The 15,904-nt window shown below is 52.0% G+C and overlaps 6 protein-coding genes and 1 pseudogene across 7 annotated transcripts, besides 1 other annotated feature; 5 read left to right on the top strand and 2 right to left on the bottom strand.

Annotated features, from left to right (window-relative positions):
* Window positions 1-148: 148 nt before the first annotated feature.
* NCS57_00204900 (uncharacterized protein) lies at window positions 149-1,309 on the bottom strand (the record flags this gene model as incomplete). The annotated part of the gene is made up of 1 exon (XM_053052089.1): window positions 149-1,309. One exon carries the CDS (start codon window positions 1,307-1,309, stop codon window positions 149-151), a length of 1,161 nt encoding a protein of 386 aa, XP_052917335.1.
* Window positions 1,310-2,842: 1,533 nt separating this feature from the next.
* NCS57_00204800 (Fungal-trans domain-containing protein) lies at window positions 2,843-5,212 on the top strand (the record flags this gene model as incomplete). The annotated part of the gene is made up of 6 exons (XM_053052088.1): window positions 2,843-2,926; window positions 2,977-3,065; window positions 3,122-3,286; window positions 3,343-3,492; window positions 3,558-3,859; window positions 3,918-5,212. 6 exons carry the CDS (start codon window positions 2,843-2,845, stop codon window positions 5,210-5,212), a joined length of 2,085 nt encoding a protein of 694 aa, XP_052917334.1.
* A 295-nt stretch (window positions 5,213-5,507) lies between these two features.
* Window positions 5,508-6,485, bottom strand: NCS57_00204700 (uncharacterized protein; the record flags this gene model as incomplete). The annotated part of the gene is made up of 1 exon (XM_053052087.1): window positions 5,508-6,485. The coding sequence occupies one exon, from the start codon at window positions 6,483-6,485 to the stop codon at window positions 5,508-5,510; it is 978 nt and encodes a 325-aa protein (XP_052917333.1).
* Window positions 6,486-7,039: 554 nt separating this feature from the next.
* Window positions 7,040-7,966, top strand: NCS57_00204600 (HpcH-HpaI domain-containing protein; the record flags this gene model as incomplete). The annotated part of the gene is made up of 1 exon (XM_053052086.1): window positions 7,040-7,966. The coding sequence occupies one exon, from the start codon at window positions 7,040-7,042 to the stop codon at window positions 7,964-7,966; it is 927 nt and encodes a 308-aa protein (XP_052917332.1).
* A 341-nt stretch (window positions 7,967-8,307) lies between these two features.
* NCS57_00204500 (Zn(2)-C6 fungal-type domain-containing protein) lies at window positions 8,308-10,500 on the top strand (the record flags this gene model as incomplete). The annotated part of the gene is made up of 5 exons (XM_053052085.1): window positions 8,308-8,442; window positions 8,499-8,620; window positions 8,677-9,380; window positions 10,159-10,349; window positions 10,402-10,500. The coding sequence occupies 5 exons, from the start codon at window positions 8,308-8,310 to the stop codon at window positions 10,498-10,500; spliced, it is 1,251 nt and encodes a 416-aa protein (XP_052917331.1).
* Window positions 10,501-10,999: 499 nt separating this feature from the next.
* On the top strand, window positions 11,000-12,806 carry NCS57_00204400 (annotated as a pseudogene). The gene is made up of 5 exons: window positions 11,000-11,310; window positions 11,361-11,830; window positions 11,886-12,151; window positions 12,209-12,457; window positions 12,516-12,806.
* Window positions 11,000-12,806: a sequence feature.
* A 1,210-nt stretch (window positions 12,807-14,016) lies between these two features.
* On the top strand, window positions 14,017-15,756 carry NCS57_00204300 (MFS domain-containing protein; the record flags this gene model as incomplete). Its single annotated transcript, XM_053052084.1, has 5 exons — window positions 14,017-14,163; window positions 14,213-14,381; window positions 14,438-14,589; window positions 14,653-15,466; window positions 15,518-15,756. 5 exons carry the CDS (start codon window positions 14,017-14,019, stop codon window positions 15,754-15,756), a joined length of 1,521 nt encoding a protein of 506 aa, XP_052917330.1.
* Window positions 15,757-15,904: the final 148 nt, after the last annotated feature.

The following is a 15,904-nucleotide window of genomic DNA, read 5'->3' as shown; positions in this document are numbered from 1 at the left end:
TGCAGGCTACCGCCTGCTGAGGAATGGATATCAAGACTGCATACTTTCTACAAGGGCGCGGGGCATTGAGGGTCAGAGGAACTTGGGTTCTATTAGTTAGGAAACAATGCAAAGAGGTAGACATATATAAATGCGTGAAAAAACTAAACTACCTAAGGTCAACATCGGTAAGATCTCCAGAATCCTTCCAAACCCGGGGCGGTTGACTGTAAAAAGGACCCATCCGCTTCGGCAGCAGCCCATTTTTGGACAGGCCCGTGATGACCTCTCCTCGCCCGTATCTGGCAACCTGGTCCTGCCAGTACGGGATACGGTGTTCTAGATTAAGGACGTGCTTCATTAGCTGCTCCCAGGCCACACCGTCTTGTTGCTGGATCCTGAAGATGGCTTCGAGGCATTTCTTGTACTCGCCGGGATCAGCCAGAGCCAGTTCGATGATGCGGGCAATGATCTCGACCCAATTGCGGAGCAATGCTTCCTCAAACGTCATCTGCATATGGTGGAAGCGAAACCAGATGGGGCTCGGTTTTGGCATGTATTTGGGCCCCCACCGCTCTAGGTTATGGAGGGTATGGGCGATGTCTGGCTCTTTGGGTACTATTAAACAGAAGCCAGAACCTGCAAAACCCCTTGGGTTTAGGACACGTTGGAGCTCTCGCAATGAGCGGGTTGACCAAATCATAGCTATCTTGCGGTCTATGAGCTCTGGATCTCTGTTGTTCTTGGCTGCTGGGTCCTTGGCTGCTGGGTCCATGGCTGCCATCCTTGGCACATGGGAGTCGTACTCGGAGCTGACAACGTCGCCTTGGGGTCCCGGGTACCGGGCCGCCTTTCCATTTTCGCCCACGGGCGTGACTCGCCGGGGCCATCGACATGGAGCCCCCAGCTTGAGGAGCAGCGATTCTTCCAGGAGTATGACCAGGGTGGTGATCTTTTTAAGCAGTAGCTGATTCGCTGCCCTGTTTTCAATACCCCCTTCGACCCAGACGTCGACTCTTGCATCATCAGCCTCAGTCACAAGGATATCATGACTGCTATGATGAAGGGCATCGATGATGGCCTCAAGATCGGGCAGCCCGGCTGCTACATCGGCAAAGTCAAAGTCAGGAGACACGCACCAGTAATGCAATAAATCAGGTCGCGAGCGGTCGGGGTTGTGCTTTCGGAGGAGAAAGGTGGGACCCGCGAAGAAGCTAGTCTTGTTCTCATCACGGCCTCTATCATAGCAGATCTCGTCCTGGTATCCGGTTTTCATGAGTCCGAGGGCAAGACTGAGGTGAGGCTTGAGAGGGCTCTGGGACGATGACATGGCTATTGGTGTAGAGAAAGGTGAGGTGATGAGTGTTGGATAGGTGTCAGATTGTTGGGATATTTGGTGAGGCTCAGAAGAAGATTTTTGAGTGTTGTGAAGGTGAGGTCTCAAGCAGATCGCCCAACCCATATATATACATGTTTCCTTCTTACGGGCGCTCCATCAAAGAGTGCAAATGGTCCAAGCACCTACCACACCTAGTCAAGGAGTCAGCATCAAGTTCATCAAATTATCAAGTTCATCAAAAGACCGTTCAGCTGCTCATCCATCGGATTCCCTTCATCGCTTGACCTTGATCAGCAGAGGGTGTGAGGAACAAGGCTTATGCAGGGAGACTCGGGGGCACGAGGGGGAACATGACAACGAACTGGAGTAGGTAGACCAAGAGAAATTAAAATAGCACATCCAGGACAAAGAATAGACATCGTTTCAAGTAGTTTTAAGATTCAAAGGGCCTGATACTGCATAAAGAAAGGCAGCTAGCTTGGTACTATTAATGTAGGTAGTGTGCCAACCTCTTCGTAAGGGAGGCTGGCGCTAAGCAAACAAAGAATCGAAGGGGGATGTGATACTCACCCATGTTTCTTACCGCCATGGCATCAGCAGTGGCAGTCTCGGAGGCAGTATGAGCCTCGAGCCCCAGTTCGCGGAGGCTGTAATCTCGGCTGAATGACAAAGGGCGAGCTCGTTGCTAGAAGAATCATGAGGTACATTCAAGGCGAGACAACGCTACTTGCAGCCATGAATGAGAAGGTTGAAGTTGAGATGGATCGGATCAAAGCTGAGAGACCTGAGGGGCCAGTCTTGCGCTTCCGCGGGTGAGGTGATGACAGTGATCACGATGTTTTATAGTATTGGGTTTTAATGCTGTCATGTGTTATCATTGTGTCCTTTGCTATTGTGCCCAACGGAGATGCCATGAACACCAGCAACATGACGACAGTAATTGGCTCGCGCCCTAGGTACGCAAATCAAAGAATGGTGGTTTTCGTTCTGGCCTGAGATCGGGGCACTGTTTACATATTCAAATCATGGGTGGCAACATCACCATTAACAAAAGCTGCTAGGCCAAGAGTAAAGGAACTATCTACTGGCGCAGTTATCCCATCAAGGGTCGGACTTCAACTATAACAAAGAACGCAATGCCAACGCAGTGGCCTTTTCTCTCTCTTTTAGTCTTTCTACTCCCTGCAGTAGGGGCAAAGGAACGTGTACTTGGAGGACAACTAAAACTTCCGAGGTTCAGATGGTTCATGTACAGCAAAGGGCGCTATCCCATACATTTGGAGTATTATTAGGTTTATTATATCAGTTATGTACACAAAAGACTTGAATTATTACTGCATGTCTTTCTTTGGTACCGAGGTAGGTAGGTAGGTACAGAGCCTCAAGACTTGTACACGTGACCCCCGCTGGCGGCAAGGCTTCATCCAGGTTCCCCGCCTCCGGAGACGGCGTGGCTTGTTCTCAACCCATCCACAACAGCCTCAACCATCGACGTGAGACATGCCAATATCCGTGCTGAATCACATGCAACAAGCTTTGAACCAGGCGGCTTTGCCTCGACCGCCAAGACTTCCGGCTTGTCAAAGCTGCGCCCAGAAAAAGACAAAGGCGCGTTGTTGGTGCCCTGGCCACACCTTTCCGATGCTAATAACATGTAGTGTGATAATTCTAGACCCAAATGTTCTTTGTGCGCTCGAAATGGTACCGAGTGTGTAATCGGCTCGGGCGATGAAAAAGTCTCAAGGGCGTAAGACGCTTGACTGCGTTCTCGCAAAGAGATACGACTAATCGTCGGCACTATAGGTTCATTGATGAGTTAGAGCAGAAGGAGCAATCTCTTGCTCTCCAGTTGCGCAACCTAGAGTCGGACCCTGTTGATCCTGTGCAAATGCTCAGCCCCGAAGAGACACAGAATGCAAGGTCGGTCGCTGGTTCTTCGCCAGTTGCACGAGGGGGAGCAGGTCTTGGGTTAGTGACACTGAAGCCATCGCCCTTTTCTTCTAATTCCTGACATGCCTTCGCAGCTTCGTCGCACACCTCTTTGCAGATGCAAACTGGAGGAAATCTCACGCCAATCTGCTTCGAACATTGGCAGACGTTCCCGGGGCTGCAGAAGCCTCGATCGCTCCGTGTTCTTTGCCTTCTGCTGTGGAAGCACGGAAGCTTTTTGACAAGTAGCAAGTAAACCTGGCACGCTAGACAGGAAGACACTATTTACTAACTTACGGCCTTGAAACAGCTTGAGCTGGTCGCATATTCAAAACCCATTCCTGCTTCGTCGAGAGGTCTGGGCACTGTATCGCCGTCTATTCACCACCCCCAACGGAACACGGGATGACCTTGACTCGGACCTGTTTCGGGCATTCATGATCTGTGCCATTGCATCGGTGCTTCCATATAGGAACGGCTTTCATCATCAGCACCCCGAAGGATACTATCATGCAGCGTTGCAGCATCTGGGACTAGAGCTCTTGACAAGAGGCGTTGACTCTGTGCAAGATTTGCTGCTCGTGTGCAGATTTGGCATTTACCATCCGATAGGTAAGTCATGACACCATATTATAGACCATAGGCTTTGGAAATTCTGATATTTGCCTAGGAACCTCCATCTGGGACGTTGTTCGGCTTTGTGGACGTCTTTGCATTGAGCTTGGGCTCCATACCGAGGCGGGAGACCACCTTGATCTCTTGGAACAGCAACGAAGGCGACGGGTTTTCTGGCAGTTCTACCTGATTGACAGATACAGCTCGACAACTTTGGATAGGCCATTCTTAATCGATGACCGCGATATAGAGGCCAAATTCCCCATCGAAGCTACCGACGAAGAGATTGAGGCTGCAAGCCCAGACTTGCGAGACCTGGATTCGTTCTGCCGCACACAGAACTCTGCGGCGCCAAGCGAAATGACTATCTTCTTTGTCTCGGTGCGGCTGAGGCAGATATCTTCGCACATCCAGACAGAGTTCTCGCGACTCAAGCGGGAGCATGGGGAGTCTTCTCCCCGGCACTTGATGGCAGGACACGTCCATGTGGTCCTGAACAAGCTCCTTCAAGAGCTCGAGAACTGGCGGAAAAATACACCGATGATCCAAGACCCATCTTGCCTCTACGAGACTCAAGAGTGGTATGACCTGCTGCATGCAAGAGAGCGACTTTCGGTTGTACGGCGGGCGATTGATCTCGTACCAAAGGTGAACGGCTCGCCGTCGAAGCAGATCCTGGCCTTGTTCCTGAAATCTGCACTCCAGACGATAGAGCGATACTGCATCCTCTGCCAGATGAGAGACCTGATGACGCACACCCGCAGCTACTTTCACATGCTCTTCACAGCAGGGCTGTCGGTCATGTATTGCATCTCTGTGCCGAAAAGCATCGACCGAGAGGATCTGCGAGCGTCCTATGAGGGCTTGATCAGGTGCGAGGAAACTTTGGTCAGTATGGCAAGACAACTGCCAGATGCACATAATTATGTCGCCGTTTTCGAGGCCCTTCGGTGTGATATCTCGAGAAAGTTGCGACCCAACATGGACATGACTACTGTTGGTAGTGCGGCTGACGGGTCACTCACGATCGGGGACCTCACGAACCTTCTACCAACAGCAGAACCAGGATCAATGTCAGCGAATCTAGGCAATGTGGCATTCTTGCCATCTCAGTCCCAGGGCTTCAACCAGACGTCAAATGGCGGGGTACAGCTCGCAGATGCAATGGATCAGGTCACAGGTGGAACACAGCCTGACGGTGCCAGCTACCAAGACGGATCCTCGACGGTGGACTTGATGAATTGGGCCCTTCTCAATTACGATTCTTTGTGGAATATGGAGTCTGCGCTGGGAGAATACGTGTACGGGGATCCTACCAACGCTGGGATTTGGGAGGGTTTTGAGTTTTAGAGGTATTTGTTTGTTATCGACAATCAAGGCACTTTTTAAAGATGACTTCAGACGCAATAAGCCATTGACCTGTTTGATACACCGTAAGTAGAGTTTTGGTACTGATATATTTGATGCTTGTTCTGTGAGGATGTTTATCCCGCCGAGACACCTGGTGTTGTAAAGAGCAAATGGCCAAGCGACCGAGATGTGACTGTGACACACAAAATTTACGGAATGTTGGATTAGAACTTCTTGGATATACTGACTAGTACAGTGCCCTCTACATAACAACAATCTTTCTACAGTTGCCAGCTCATGACGTTGTCCTGCTCAAAGCAAACTCCAACAGGTAGGTCGCAGCCGCCATTCCTGTCTGCATCTGCGTCTCTGCAGTAGCAGCTCCGATATGAGGGGTGCTCACAACCCCCAGATCCCACAACGAGTGATACTTTTCGTGACTGGGAGGTTCCTGCTCATGGCAGTCCAGACCGGCACCCCAGATGAGGCCTTCGGCCAAGGCCCGTCTCAAGTCGGCCTCGTTGACGATGCCTCCTCGTGCCGTGTTTATGACTATGGCGGTCCTCTTCATCTTTCGCATCTCGGTGTAGCCGATGAGATCTCTTGTCTGTGACGTGAGAGGCATGTGGACTGTGATAACGTCGGACGCCTCCAACACTTCCTCGACTGATTGCGCTCGCTTGTGGGTGATGTCTGCCCAGGCATCGGTGGGGAGGAATGGGTCATAGGCGATGACATCGGCCTCAAATGCGCCCCTGAAGATGTTGGCGACACACTTTCCAATGTTACCCATGCCTAGGATGCCGATGGTCTTGCGGTGGAGGATCAGACCAGAGCACTTCTCCTTGGGCACGAGAATGCCCAAAGACTGTTTGGCAACTATGGAACCGACCTGGCGTGCGGATGCGGTCGCCAATGTGAGGACTAGCTCCGCCACCGCTCGAGCGTTGACGCCAGGAGTGTTGAAGATCTTGATGCCGCGGGCTGCGCAGGCCTCGGCGTCAATCTTGTCGATGCCAACACCTTGCTTGCCGATGGCGACCAGGTTTGGGCATGACTCAATATCCTTGGCTGTTAACCTGGAGGATCTGACAAGAAGATAGTGGGCATTCTCCCTCCACTGGCCATGCAGCGGATGGTCGACTGTGATGGCGTTGAAGTTCTCCTGGCAGTAGGCAAGGACTTGGGGGTGGAAGTGGTCCAGCAGGTAAAGGGTAGGCTTTCCAGTCGGGAGACTGTCGGGGCGAGAATCTGATACAAGGCCGGGTGCCATGACGGATAAGGCTTGGTGAGGGGATGTCTTGGTGGATGAAGAGGATGGGTATGCGAGACTGGAGACCTGATGAGTTGCATTTTTATGCATTGGGAACCCAGTCCCGTGAGCATGCTTTTCCTCGCCCCAGAGCACCGATGCAGTCATTACAGCCTCCGAACGATTCCCTGACTCTCAACTGGGAAGGATATTGGTCTTCCGGGGCATCTCCGATTATCGGACGGGCCATGTCCGACGAGACACGATGATCACCGGCGGCCCCGCACCGAATCCCCTCGGCTTGTAGGATCGGCTTGTTGTCTGGCCAAGTGAGATCTGAAGGAACTTCTAAATTGGATATCCGAGGCTCACTAGGTTCGAAGTAGTGACTCAAACTCCCGGCTCTTGTCCGTTGTTGGAGAGCTTCTGACTCCTCTGTGATACTATATCAATGCGGGGAAGAAACCACTCCAAAGCCATCTTGGATATCATCACAGAAAAGAAAACTCTTCCACTTGCATCTCTATAGCAGAATTACCCCTTGTCACTTTTTCTTGACTCAAACTCCAAGCACCATGGCCACTTCAATCCCCCACTCAATGCGAGAGAAGCTTCTCCGCAATGAAGTCGCCTACACCATGAGCGTCAAGCTTGTCAAGTCTGTTGAGATCGCAGGCATGGCCAAGACGGCTGGATACGACGGTATACTGATTGACATGGAGCATTCCTCCTTCGACCTTGAGACGACCAGCCAGCTCTGCATTGCCGGGCTGTACGCCGGCATCTCCCCCATCGTGCGAGCGCCGAGCAAGGATCCCTTCTTCGTGTCGAGGATCCTGGACGGCGGCGCCCTGGGGGTCATTGTGCCACATATCCGCTCCGTGCAGGACGCCAAGGACGTGGTTGACGCTGCCAAGTTCCAGCCTCTGGGTCACAGATCCTCGACGAATGGGCTCCCTCACCATCAGTTCCGCTCCATCCCCGCCAAAGTCTCCAACCCCGTCACAAACGCCGCGACTCTTGTAATTCCCATGATCGAGACTCTGGAAGCACTTGAGCTCGTGGACGAGATCGCCGCTCTCGAGGGCGTGGACTCTCTGCTAATCGGAACCAACGATTTGACGGCAGAGATGGGCATCCCGGGAGACTATGAGAACCCCCGCGTCACAGAGGCTTATGAGCGGACCATTGCGGCCTGCAACAAGCATGGCAAGTGGGTTGGAGTTGGTGGTCTCCATGCTCGTCTTGACCTTGTCGAGAAGTTCTGCAAGATGGGAGCTCGATGGGTCATGGCGGCGACTGATGCCCCCCTACTGCTGGGTGCTGCCTCCAAGAGAGGGTCAGAAATGGCTGCTCTAAATGTGTCTATTGCTAAGGCGGTTTCGAATGGCGCAATCAATGGAAAGGCCAACGGTACAGCCAATGGTTCAAGTAACGGCTTGACAAGTGGTTTCACGAATGGTTCTGCTGCTTCAGTCACGAACGGGGTGGCGACAAACTGAGTCAAAGAATGATTCAGACATTATGCAGAGGTGAATAGAGGGAACTATGTTAGAGGTATCTTATGACTAGTGGAATTTAAGGGATTGACTGGAAATGTGCTTCGATTGAGCTCAACGGCGACATTAATGACTTAGAAGTGAGGCTTCTTCTTGCGGTTAGGCGGCATCCATGTTACCCTACACGTGACCTCCGGACACTCTCCGATAAACACTCGAGTCTTCCCCATATCCTCAACCTGTCTAACCTGGACCCATCCCCATTCTCATCCGCCGACTGAACGCACGTCTTCGGACTCGGTCCGTGGTATCTCTTATCTCACATGTTGCTCCCATAGGCGGATATGGCAACTGATCGGCCCGATACCTTTGGCGTCATGAATGAATCCACGACGACAAGCAGAAGCCCGGATTCTTCGCGTCCGACGCCGACCAAGCGGAATCTGGCCTGCGAGCGCTGCTGGAAACGCAAGCAAAAGGTATTCGGCCATCATTTTAACCCCGCCAGCATTAAAAGCTAATTAAACATGCCTAGTGTGATCGATTGCTCCCTGCTTGTACCGCGTGTGCGGACCTTGGCGTCGAGTGTGTGGCCCGTTCCCAGCAGGTCGACTTGACAGCTGAGGATGCAGGTTTGACACATGCCAAGATCAATGGGTTTGATGCCGCGTTTCTATATCTTTGAGTATAGTATAGTAGCTCACGCCTGATAGGTACATTGAATGTCTGCAAGGTCGTATCGCCGAGCTTGAGCGCCATGTTCAGGCGTCAGAGAGTAGGCGAGCTCGAGCCACACGACGTCCTTCCGGAGCAGCACATACTCTCCTACCGCATGATGGGGGAAGCCATCGATCCAATCTTCTCTCTATGCCATCGGTCCACACGACGGGGCCGGCTCAGGGACCGAGTGAGGAGGACTCGTCCGTTCAGGATACCATGAGTGCCATTGGGCTTTTGTCTAACAAGGCCATGGCCGAGCCTAGAGTATACTCTGGTGATGTGCTTAACAAGCTTGCCATGCCAGAAGTCGTCTCGGCGGCTTTGGCTGTGGATGGACACAATCCCTCCAGGGCTTCATCCTCTCAGCCAGCTTTTGTCATGGAAGATCATCTCATCTCTCTGGACCGACATTCTACCAGAGCATATATCAGCCAATTCCTAAAATGGAGTGTCTTCCTGCCACATATCGACGAGGATCGTCTAATGGAGCAATATGAGGCGGTAATAGCCCTCGAAGGCCAGGTTGCACGTGCTGGTGGACTACCTCACTTCAACACGTATCTTGCGATATCCATCGGCATCATGATGTCTGCTGAGGCAACAAGACTTTCAACCCTAGCACTGAGTCTACATGCTGCCGCTGTCAAGTTGTTGCCGCGTATCTTTCGATCACAGGAACCACTCGACGCATTGCATTGTATGCTTCTGCTCGTCGTCTTCTCAATGTTCTGTCCAGCCGGTGGATCTACCTGGCATCTCATGGGGGTGACTATGACGACCTGCATAGCTATTGGGCTCCACAAGGACTCTGTTCCACAGGCTAGACTTGGGAAGGATAGCATCTATCGGGCTGAGTGGTTGTTTTGGAGCATCTACCTTCTAGATCGGCAAGTTCACCGCGTTCAACATGAAATCATCAGCTAATTCTTCAAAGCTCATTGGCCTCGTCGATGGATCGGCCATTTGGCATGCATGATGTTGACATATCTGTTTCGGTAAGGTCTGAGTTGTGATGATGAGCTGTTCTGATTTTGTGATGTTCCAGATCCCCACAGAAGATGATGTTGATGAAGAAGCCCTCCCGGAACTTGTCAAAGCAAAGCTCAACTTCAGCAGGCACTTGATAGTCCATGCTCAACTCATCTCGAATCTACGAAATAACGACAAAACCGAGCTGTTGTTCTCTTACAGCAACCTTTGTTTCTGGAGAGAATTTCCGCCCAACACGGAAAATGCAGCCTCTGAGATTGAGCTGCCCTTTGACTACTTAGATCAACTCGCCTGCCGAGCATTGATACTGATGGTTAACCCCGTGCGTCCCGACGAAAGCAACTCTCAACTTTACCTCGGAACTTGGGCCGACATCGAAGCCGATATTATAAGTTCGTGTAAGCGGTTGATTGAGAAACTATACGTCCGGTCGGGACGGGCCTTGGAAAGAGGCTCGTTTCTCGATGCTTACGATGTGTTGTCAGCGGCAGTGGTCTACGTGTGCCTTGCCCAACGGGCTTCAGGTATGAATCAGCAGGGCCTGACGCAGATATTCGAGGTGGTTAGCAAAGCATCGATTGTGCTCACGCAGTATTCGTCACGGTTCTCTGCTCTGGGAACGTTTCAGCAGTTTCTATTGACGCTTTCAACCAAGATGATGGCAGGCCTGGATCAGGTAAGTGTTGATGGATACTCGGCATGATCCCGGTGTGTTGACCCATTTCAAGTCTCACCAAGTCTATCAGGACACAATACCGACAAGTCTCCCTGGGCATCTGCGCCGGTTCATCCAACGCCACTACTCGGGGGAGGCCCGTGCTTCCTGAGATGCTTTGTGAGCATGACTCGGCCCCGAAGCGCATGGCTGTATCCCGGAAACTTTGGATGTCGTACGGCAGAGTCGTATCTACTGGTGATTTCCCCTCACTTGATCTCCGGAGATGACCGCGGAGGGTCTAGACATCAGGTCAACCACACACCGTCATCCAGTCTAGGACAAGGGCCAGAGTGTTCAATACGGGGTGCTCAGATCCATCTTCGGGCCAAGTCCGTCTCTTGTCATCCTCACTAGCTGATTGGCGGCTTGTGTCCGACCGGCCTCCCGCCACCCCGCACCCCAGACTTAACCTCAATCTGGAAACGCGGGGACGCGGGGGAATCGGTTGTGGGCTGCGGGAAGGGGGGCGGGTATGGGGAAGAGATTGCTGAGTTCGCAACGCAGACTTTCTCCTCTCAACCTGGCTAGGTGATGAGGGGAGAAGATCGGTCTGGTAAGAAAGGTTATAAGACTGGCCTCGTTCTCTTGTTGTCTCCGGGTTTGTTCAGGACATCAACGCCTTGTTTCTTTGTTCGCTACGCCCTCTCGACACTACATACTACTTGTTGAAACAACAACACTCAGAATCCATCTCAAGACAGGGCACGATGACTGGGTCAGTTCGCTCTAAGCACGCATCCATCGACATCAAAGACAATGTCGAGTTCGAGGAGGTCGCCCCTCCACGCGATGCCATCCTCGAGAGGTATGAGTTGATCCGGAACAAGACGCCCGAAGAGTTGAAAGCCATTGAGAAATCTCTTGTTCGAAAACTTGACTGGAAATTCCTGCCCATGGTAACCGCCATGTTGTTGATGAAGTAAGTATCCTTCCCTAGTGAAATAGAGTCAACTGTTGACTGGTATTCAGCTACCTTGACCGCATCAACGTCTCCAACGCCCGACTCGCCGGTATGCAAGAAGACCTACACATGTCGGACACAATGTGGTCTGCCGGCATCTCCATGTTCTACGTCGGATACATCATCTCTCAGATCCCCGCCAACATCATCATGGCCAAGGGCAGTCCTCGTCTTCTTATGCCCTGCTGCATGCTTGCCTGGTCCGCCACGACAATCTGCATGCCCGCCATTACGCGGGGTTGGGGGTTCATCCTCTGCCGGTTCATCGTGGGCGTCACGGAGGGTCCGTTTGTGCCCGCCGTTTCTTTGATGACTTCATCTTGGTACACAAAGCACGAGTCGCCGCTGCGCATGGGCATCTGGCATGCTGGAAACACCATCTCACAAGCCCTCTCTGGCCTCCTTGCGGCTGGGATATTGACAAATATGGACGGGATTGCGGGTCTCAGGGCATGGCGATGGTTTCTTCTCCTTGAAGGTATGCTCTACGCGCAAAGCTGCTGGAGGTTCGGAAAGCTAATTCATCACATCAGGCATTGTGAGCATTCTTGTTGCCATAGTCAGCTTCTGGTTCATCCCCAACTTTCCAGACTCAACTGGAACCTACTTCATCACGGAGGAAGAGGCCGCCATGGCACAGTATCGGCAGGCGGTCTCTGCTGGTGGCCTCTCCGAAGACGATACGGGCGACTACTGGGGAGGCGTATGGATGGCCATGAAAGATCCCTTCTCGCATTTATTTGCCGGCATTCACTTTGCTTTGATAATTGCCCAGTCATACAAGGACTTTTTTCCTTCGGTGAGTCAGAGACAAGGCATCTTTTTTAGGCTCGGAAATACTAATGGTTATCTCAAGATTATCGCTACGCTTGGCTTCCATGACAATGCCACATATCTCATTCAGGCGCCCCCGCCCATTATCGCCTTTCTTGTCACCTTGGCCATCTCGTGGTCTTCTGGTCGAAGGCTGGAGCACGGCTACCACATCATTGTGCCTATTCTCTTTACGCTGGTTGGCTGTGTCGTCATGATCACCACCCTCAACGTCGGAGCTCGGTACTTTAGCATGATTCTCCTTGTCGTGGGTCCGTTTGTTGGTCTCAACGTGAGTATCGACCGGAATAACTCTTGGCAGAACCTCTTGACTGACTGTCGGGACATAGATTCAAATCTCTTGGGAGACGACCGTCGTTCCACGTCCCCGTACTAAGCGTGCTGCTCTCATTGCCTATGCCAACTGCGTCTCGTCTGTTTCTCACTGGTTCACGCCTTACTTCTTTTTGAGGAATCAGGAACCCTACTACCAGACGGGTGGCGGTGCCATCATCGCGGGATGCGGCCTTACTGTTATTCTAGTTCTAGTCACCAAGTGGTACTGCGCCAAGAAGAACAAGGCGCTCAAGGAGGCTGAGGAAGCCGCTGGAGAGCCTGAGGGATGGAGATATGCAAGCTAAGAGTAAAAGCTGAGTCATAACCTTGTCATGATAGTAGTTCTTCTATAGCCATCATATGTTGGTGTGCCCCGGACAAGGGAGATTGCCATGGTTGAGATTCGGCTTGTTCTATGTGGAGGGTTGGGTGTACGTGGTATTACGTGTCTACCCTAGCTAAACAGAAGGGGAGAGGCATTACAATGCGAAGTTTCTGGATCGATGCTATTCCCTACAGCCGTGACAGTATCCGAGTGCGACGCAGCAAGCATTACTTATGGCTGGTCTACTTGGCCTTGGATGAGCATGTTGGGGTGCGCGAAGACGCAGCGCAAGATAGTGTACAATAGACGATCTATGATTATTATTTGTATGATATAAAGCACGTCTTTTACTAAAGGTTGCTCTTGCAGTTGAATGAGTGGATTAGAACACGGGTGCTCGAAGTATTTGGAATGGTCTTGTTTCACCTCATCTTCCTCGCTGGCTAGATTGGCCTTTTATCTAAAGAATGCTGCGATGAAGGAGTAGTAATCAGCGTAGGGAAGGTAAGGGAGATCATCAGCCACAACTGCAGGATATACATTAGGGTCAAATGCTTTGAATGGAATTCTTGTCAAGAACGAAAACTCAAACCCGACAGGCGACTCGCCACATCGCCCCAGCGGCCAGGAGTGGTGCAACTGCGAAGATCTCAAGACGGAGTGCCTGAGTCCATTACCCATCAAGCTGTCAGTGTCGGACGATGTAGGTAATTACCCTGGCGGTCTGGGGAACAGGAAAAGCTGCTAGGAGGTGCAAGAGCGAGAGAAGAGAGGAACGGCAAGGATGGGCTGGACAATGAAGCTAACAAACCCACAGGTAGCACACGTGCCGTGATCCCCCGGAGGAAGTCCGATGGCCTTTGCCACCCCGGTCACAACGTCCGAAACCATGATTCCAGCTCTCGGGCCAGCAGAATCAGCCATTTTTGCATGGGTAGCCCGAGTCATGCATGAGCTGGGGAATTAGCCCCGGACTTGGGGGAACCCCACGGGGATTAATTTTGAGGTTGGGGAACCAAACACATGGGGCGGAGCAGGTCCGAAGTCCGGGGACTAGGAGTCGTGATGCTTTGGGCTTAGGTTCACAAGGTTTTTGTCTTGCGTACTTGAACATTTAAAGATGTCGTCGGTTGAGGCCAGAAAGAGCCAGAGCCGAAGAGTTCTTCCTCCGCAGGGCATATTCGTTCACAATGGAGAAAGATCAGACTGCAGCAATCGAAAAGGCCGACGACAAGTTTGTCGAGCACGCGGCGAACCCGTATCTTAGCTTGTCACCTGAAGATGCAGACTTTATGCGCCAGTATGAAGGTCAGGCTGGTAAAAAGGTCGTTAGAAAGGCAAGTTTATGACTGTTCACTAGAAGGAGGTTTGTTGCTAACGACACAGATCGACTTCCGTCTTATCCCCATCATGGCTGTCCTCTATCTTCTCGCACATATCGACCGAGGCAACATTGGAAATGCAAAGATTGAAGGCATGGATAAAGACTTGGGTTTGACTGGTAACCAGTACAACATTGCGAGCACCATCTTTTTTGTGCCCTACATCATCTTTGGTAAGGCAGGCCTTGGAGAAGCATTCCGACGTCGATCAAGACTGATGCAGACTCAGAGATCCCGTCCAACATCATTCTTAAAAAAGTTCGACCCAGCATTTGGCTTTCGTTCCTCATCATTGCTTGGGGTATCGTCATGACCTGCATGGGTGTCGTCAAGAACTTTCACGGCCTGGTGGCCTGCCGCGTCGTCCTAGGAGTCTTCGAGGTACGTCCTTTGGCTATCTTCTTACGTCCCATATTTGGTCGCCGTAACTGACCTCGACTTCAGGCCGGCTTCTTCCCTGGAGCAGTCTACATCGTCTCGACGTGGTACCCTCGACACGAACTCCAGCAGCGTTTGGCCATCTTCTACACTGCCTCGGCATTCTCGGGCGCTCTCAGTGGCCTCCTAGCCTTTGGTATCGCCCGTATGGATGGTGCTCGGGGCATTGCTGGGTGGCGTTGGATCTTCCTCATTGAGGGTGCCATTACAGTCGCAGCCGGGCTGGTCATGCCGTTGCTGATCATTGACACCCCTGAACGAGCCAAGTGGCTCTCAGACGATGAGAAGCGCTTTATCGACTTGCGGCTGCGCTTATCCGGTGTGCGAGCCAGCACTGAAGAGGGCGACAAGTTCTCGTGGAAGTTGCTGTTCCGCACCATGGTGGACTGGAAGATCCTCCTCGGCATCATCCTGGCGTGGGCCAACTCTGTTCCCAACGCTGCCTTCAAGTTCACCATGCCGCAGATCATCAAGCAGCTCGGCTTCTCCACGGCACAGTCTCAGCTGCTGACGATGCCGCCCTATGTCTGCGGTGGCATCTCGGCGTGGCTGTCCGGCAGGTTCTCTGACAGGTTCTCCTGGCGCATGCCATTCATCGTGGGGCCCATGTCTGTCCTGCTAGTAGCTTTGTCTGTTCTGTTCAAGTACTCTGCAAACGTGGCCGACAGCGTCCCGGCCATGTACACGGGTGTGGTGCTGGCTCAGATTGGTATTTACCCACTTCTTCCTGGCATCAGTGCCTGGACGGGCAACAACCTGGCTCCTTCGTGGAAGAGGTCGATTGGTCTTGCTTGGCTTCTGGCAGCTGGAAATCTTGGCAGTAAGCCATCTCTCTCGCAAGTTTAAGATTCGAACTAACATCACTCTTTAGGTATCATCGGAACAAACATCTTCTTGGACAGAGAGGGTCCCCGATATCCCACCGGATATGGCACTTCTCTGGGGATCATCTGCCTTGGTATGACTACAGCACTGGTCATGGAGTTCTTCCTCTGGAGGTCCAACAAGGTCAAGGCACAGCTTTCCGAGGTCGATATTCGTCAAAAGTACTCGCAGGAGGAGCTTGATTCTATGGGAGAGAAAAGTCCTCTGTACCAGTATACTCTGTAACGGGTTACGCTCTCCACTCTTGCAGATTCCGCGCAAGGGTAGGGTGTGGGGTTTGGAGCTAGTTAGCATTTGCACGTTTCGAAACGAGTAAACAGTCAATACATACTGCGACTTAGTTCTATCAAAGATCTGTCTGCCCGGTAGCTTT

Source organism: Fusarium keratoplasticum, chromosome 2, assembly GCF_025433545.1.
Source record: "Fusarium keratoplasticum isolate Fu6.1 chromosome 2, whole genome shotgun sequence".
In the NCBI taxonomy this organism is placed as follows: domain Eukaryota; kingdom Fungi; phylum Ascomycota; class Sordariomycetes; order Hypocreales; family Nectriaceae; genus Fusarium; species Fusarium keratoplasticum.
The sequence above is the reverse complement of the archived record's forward strand: the minus strand, read 5'-3'. Positions and strand labels throughout refer to the sequence as shown.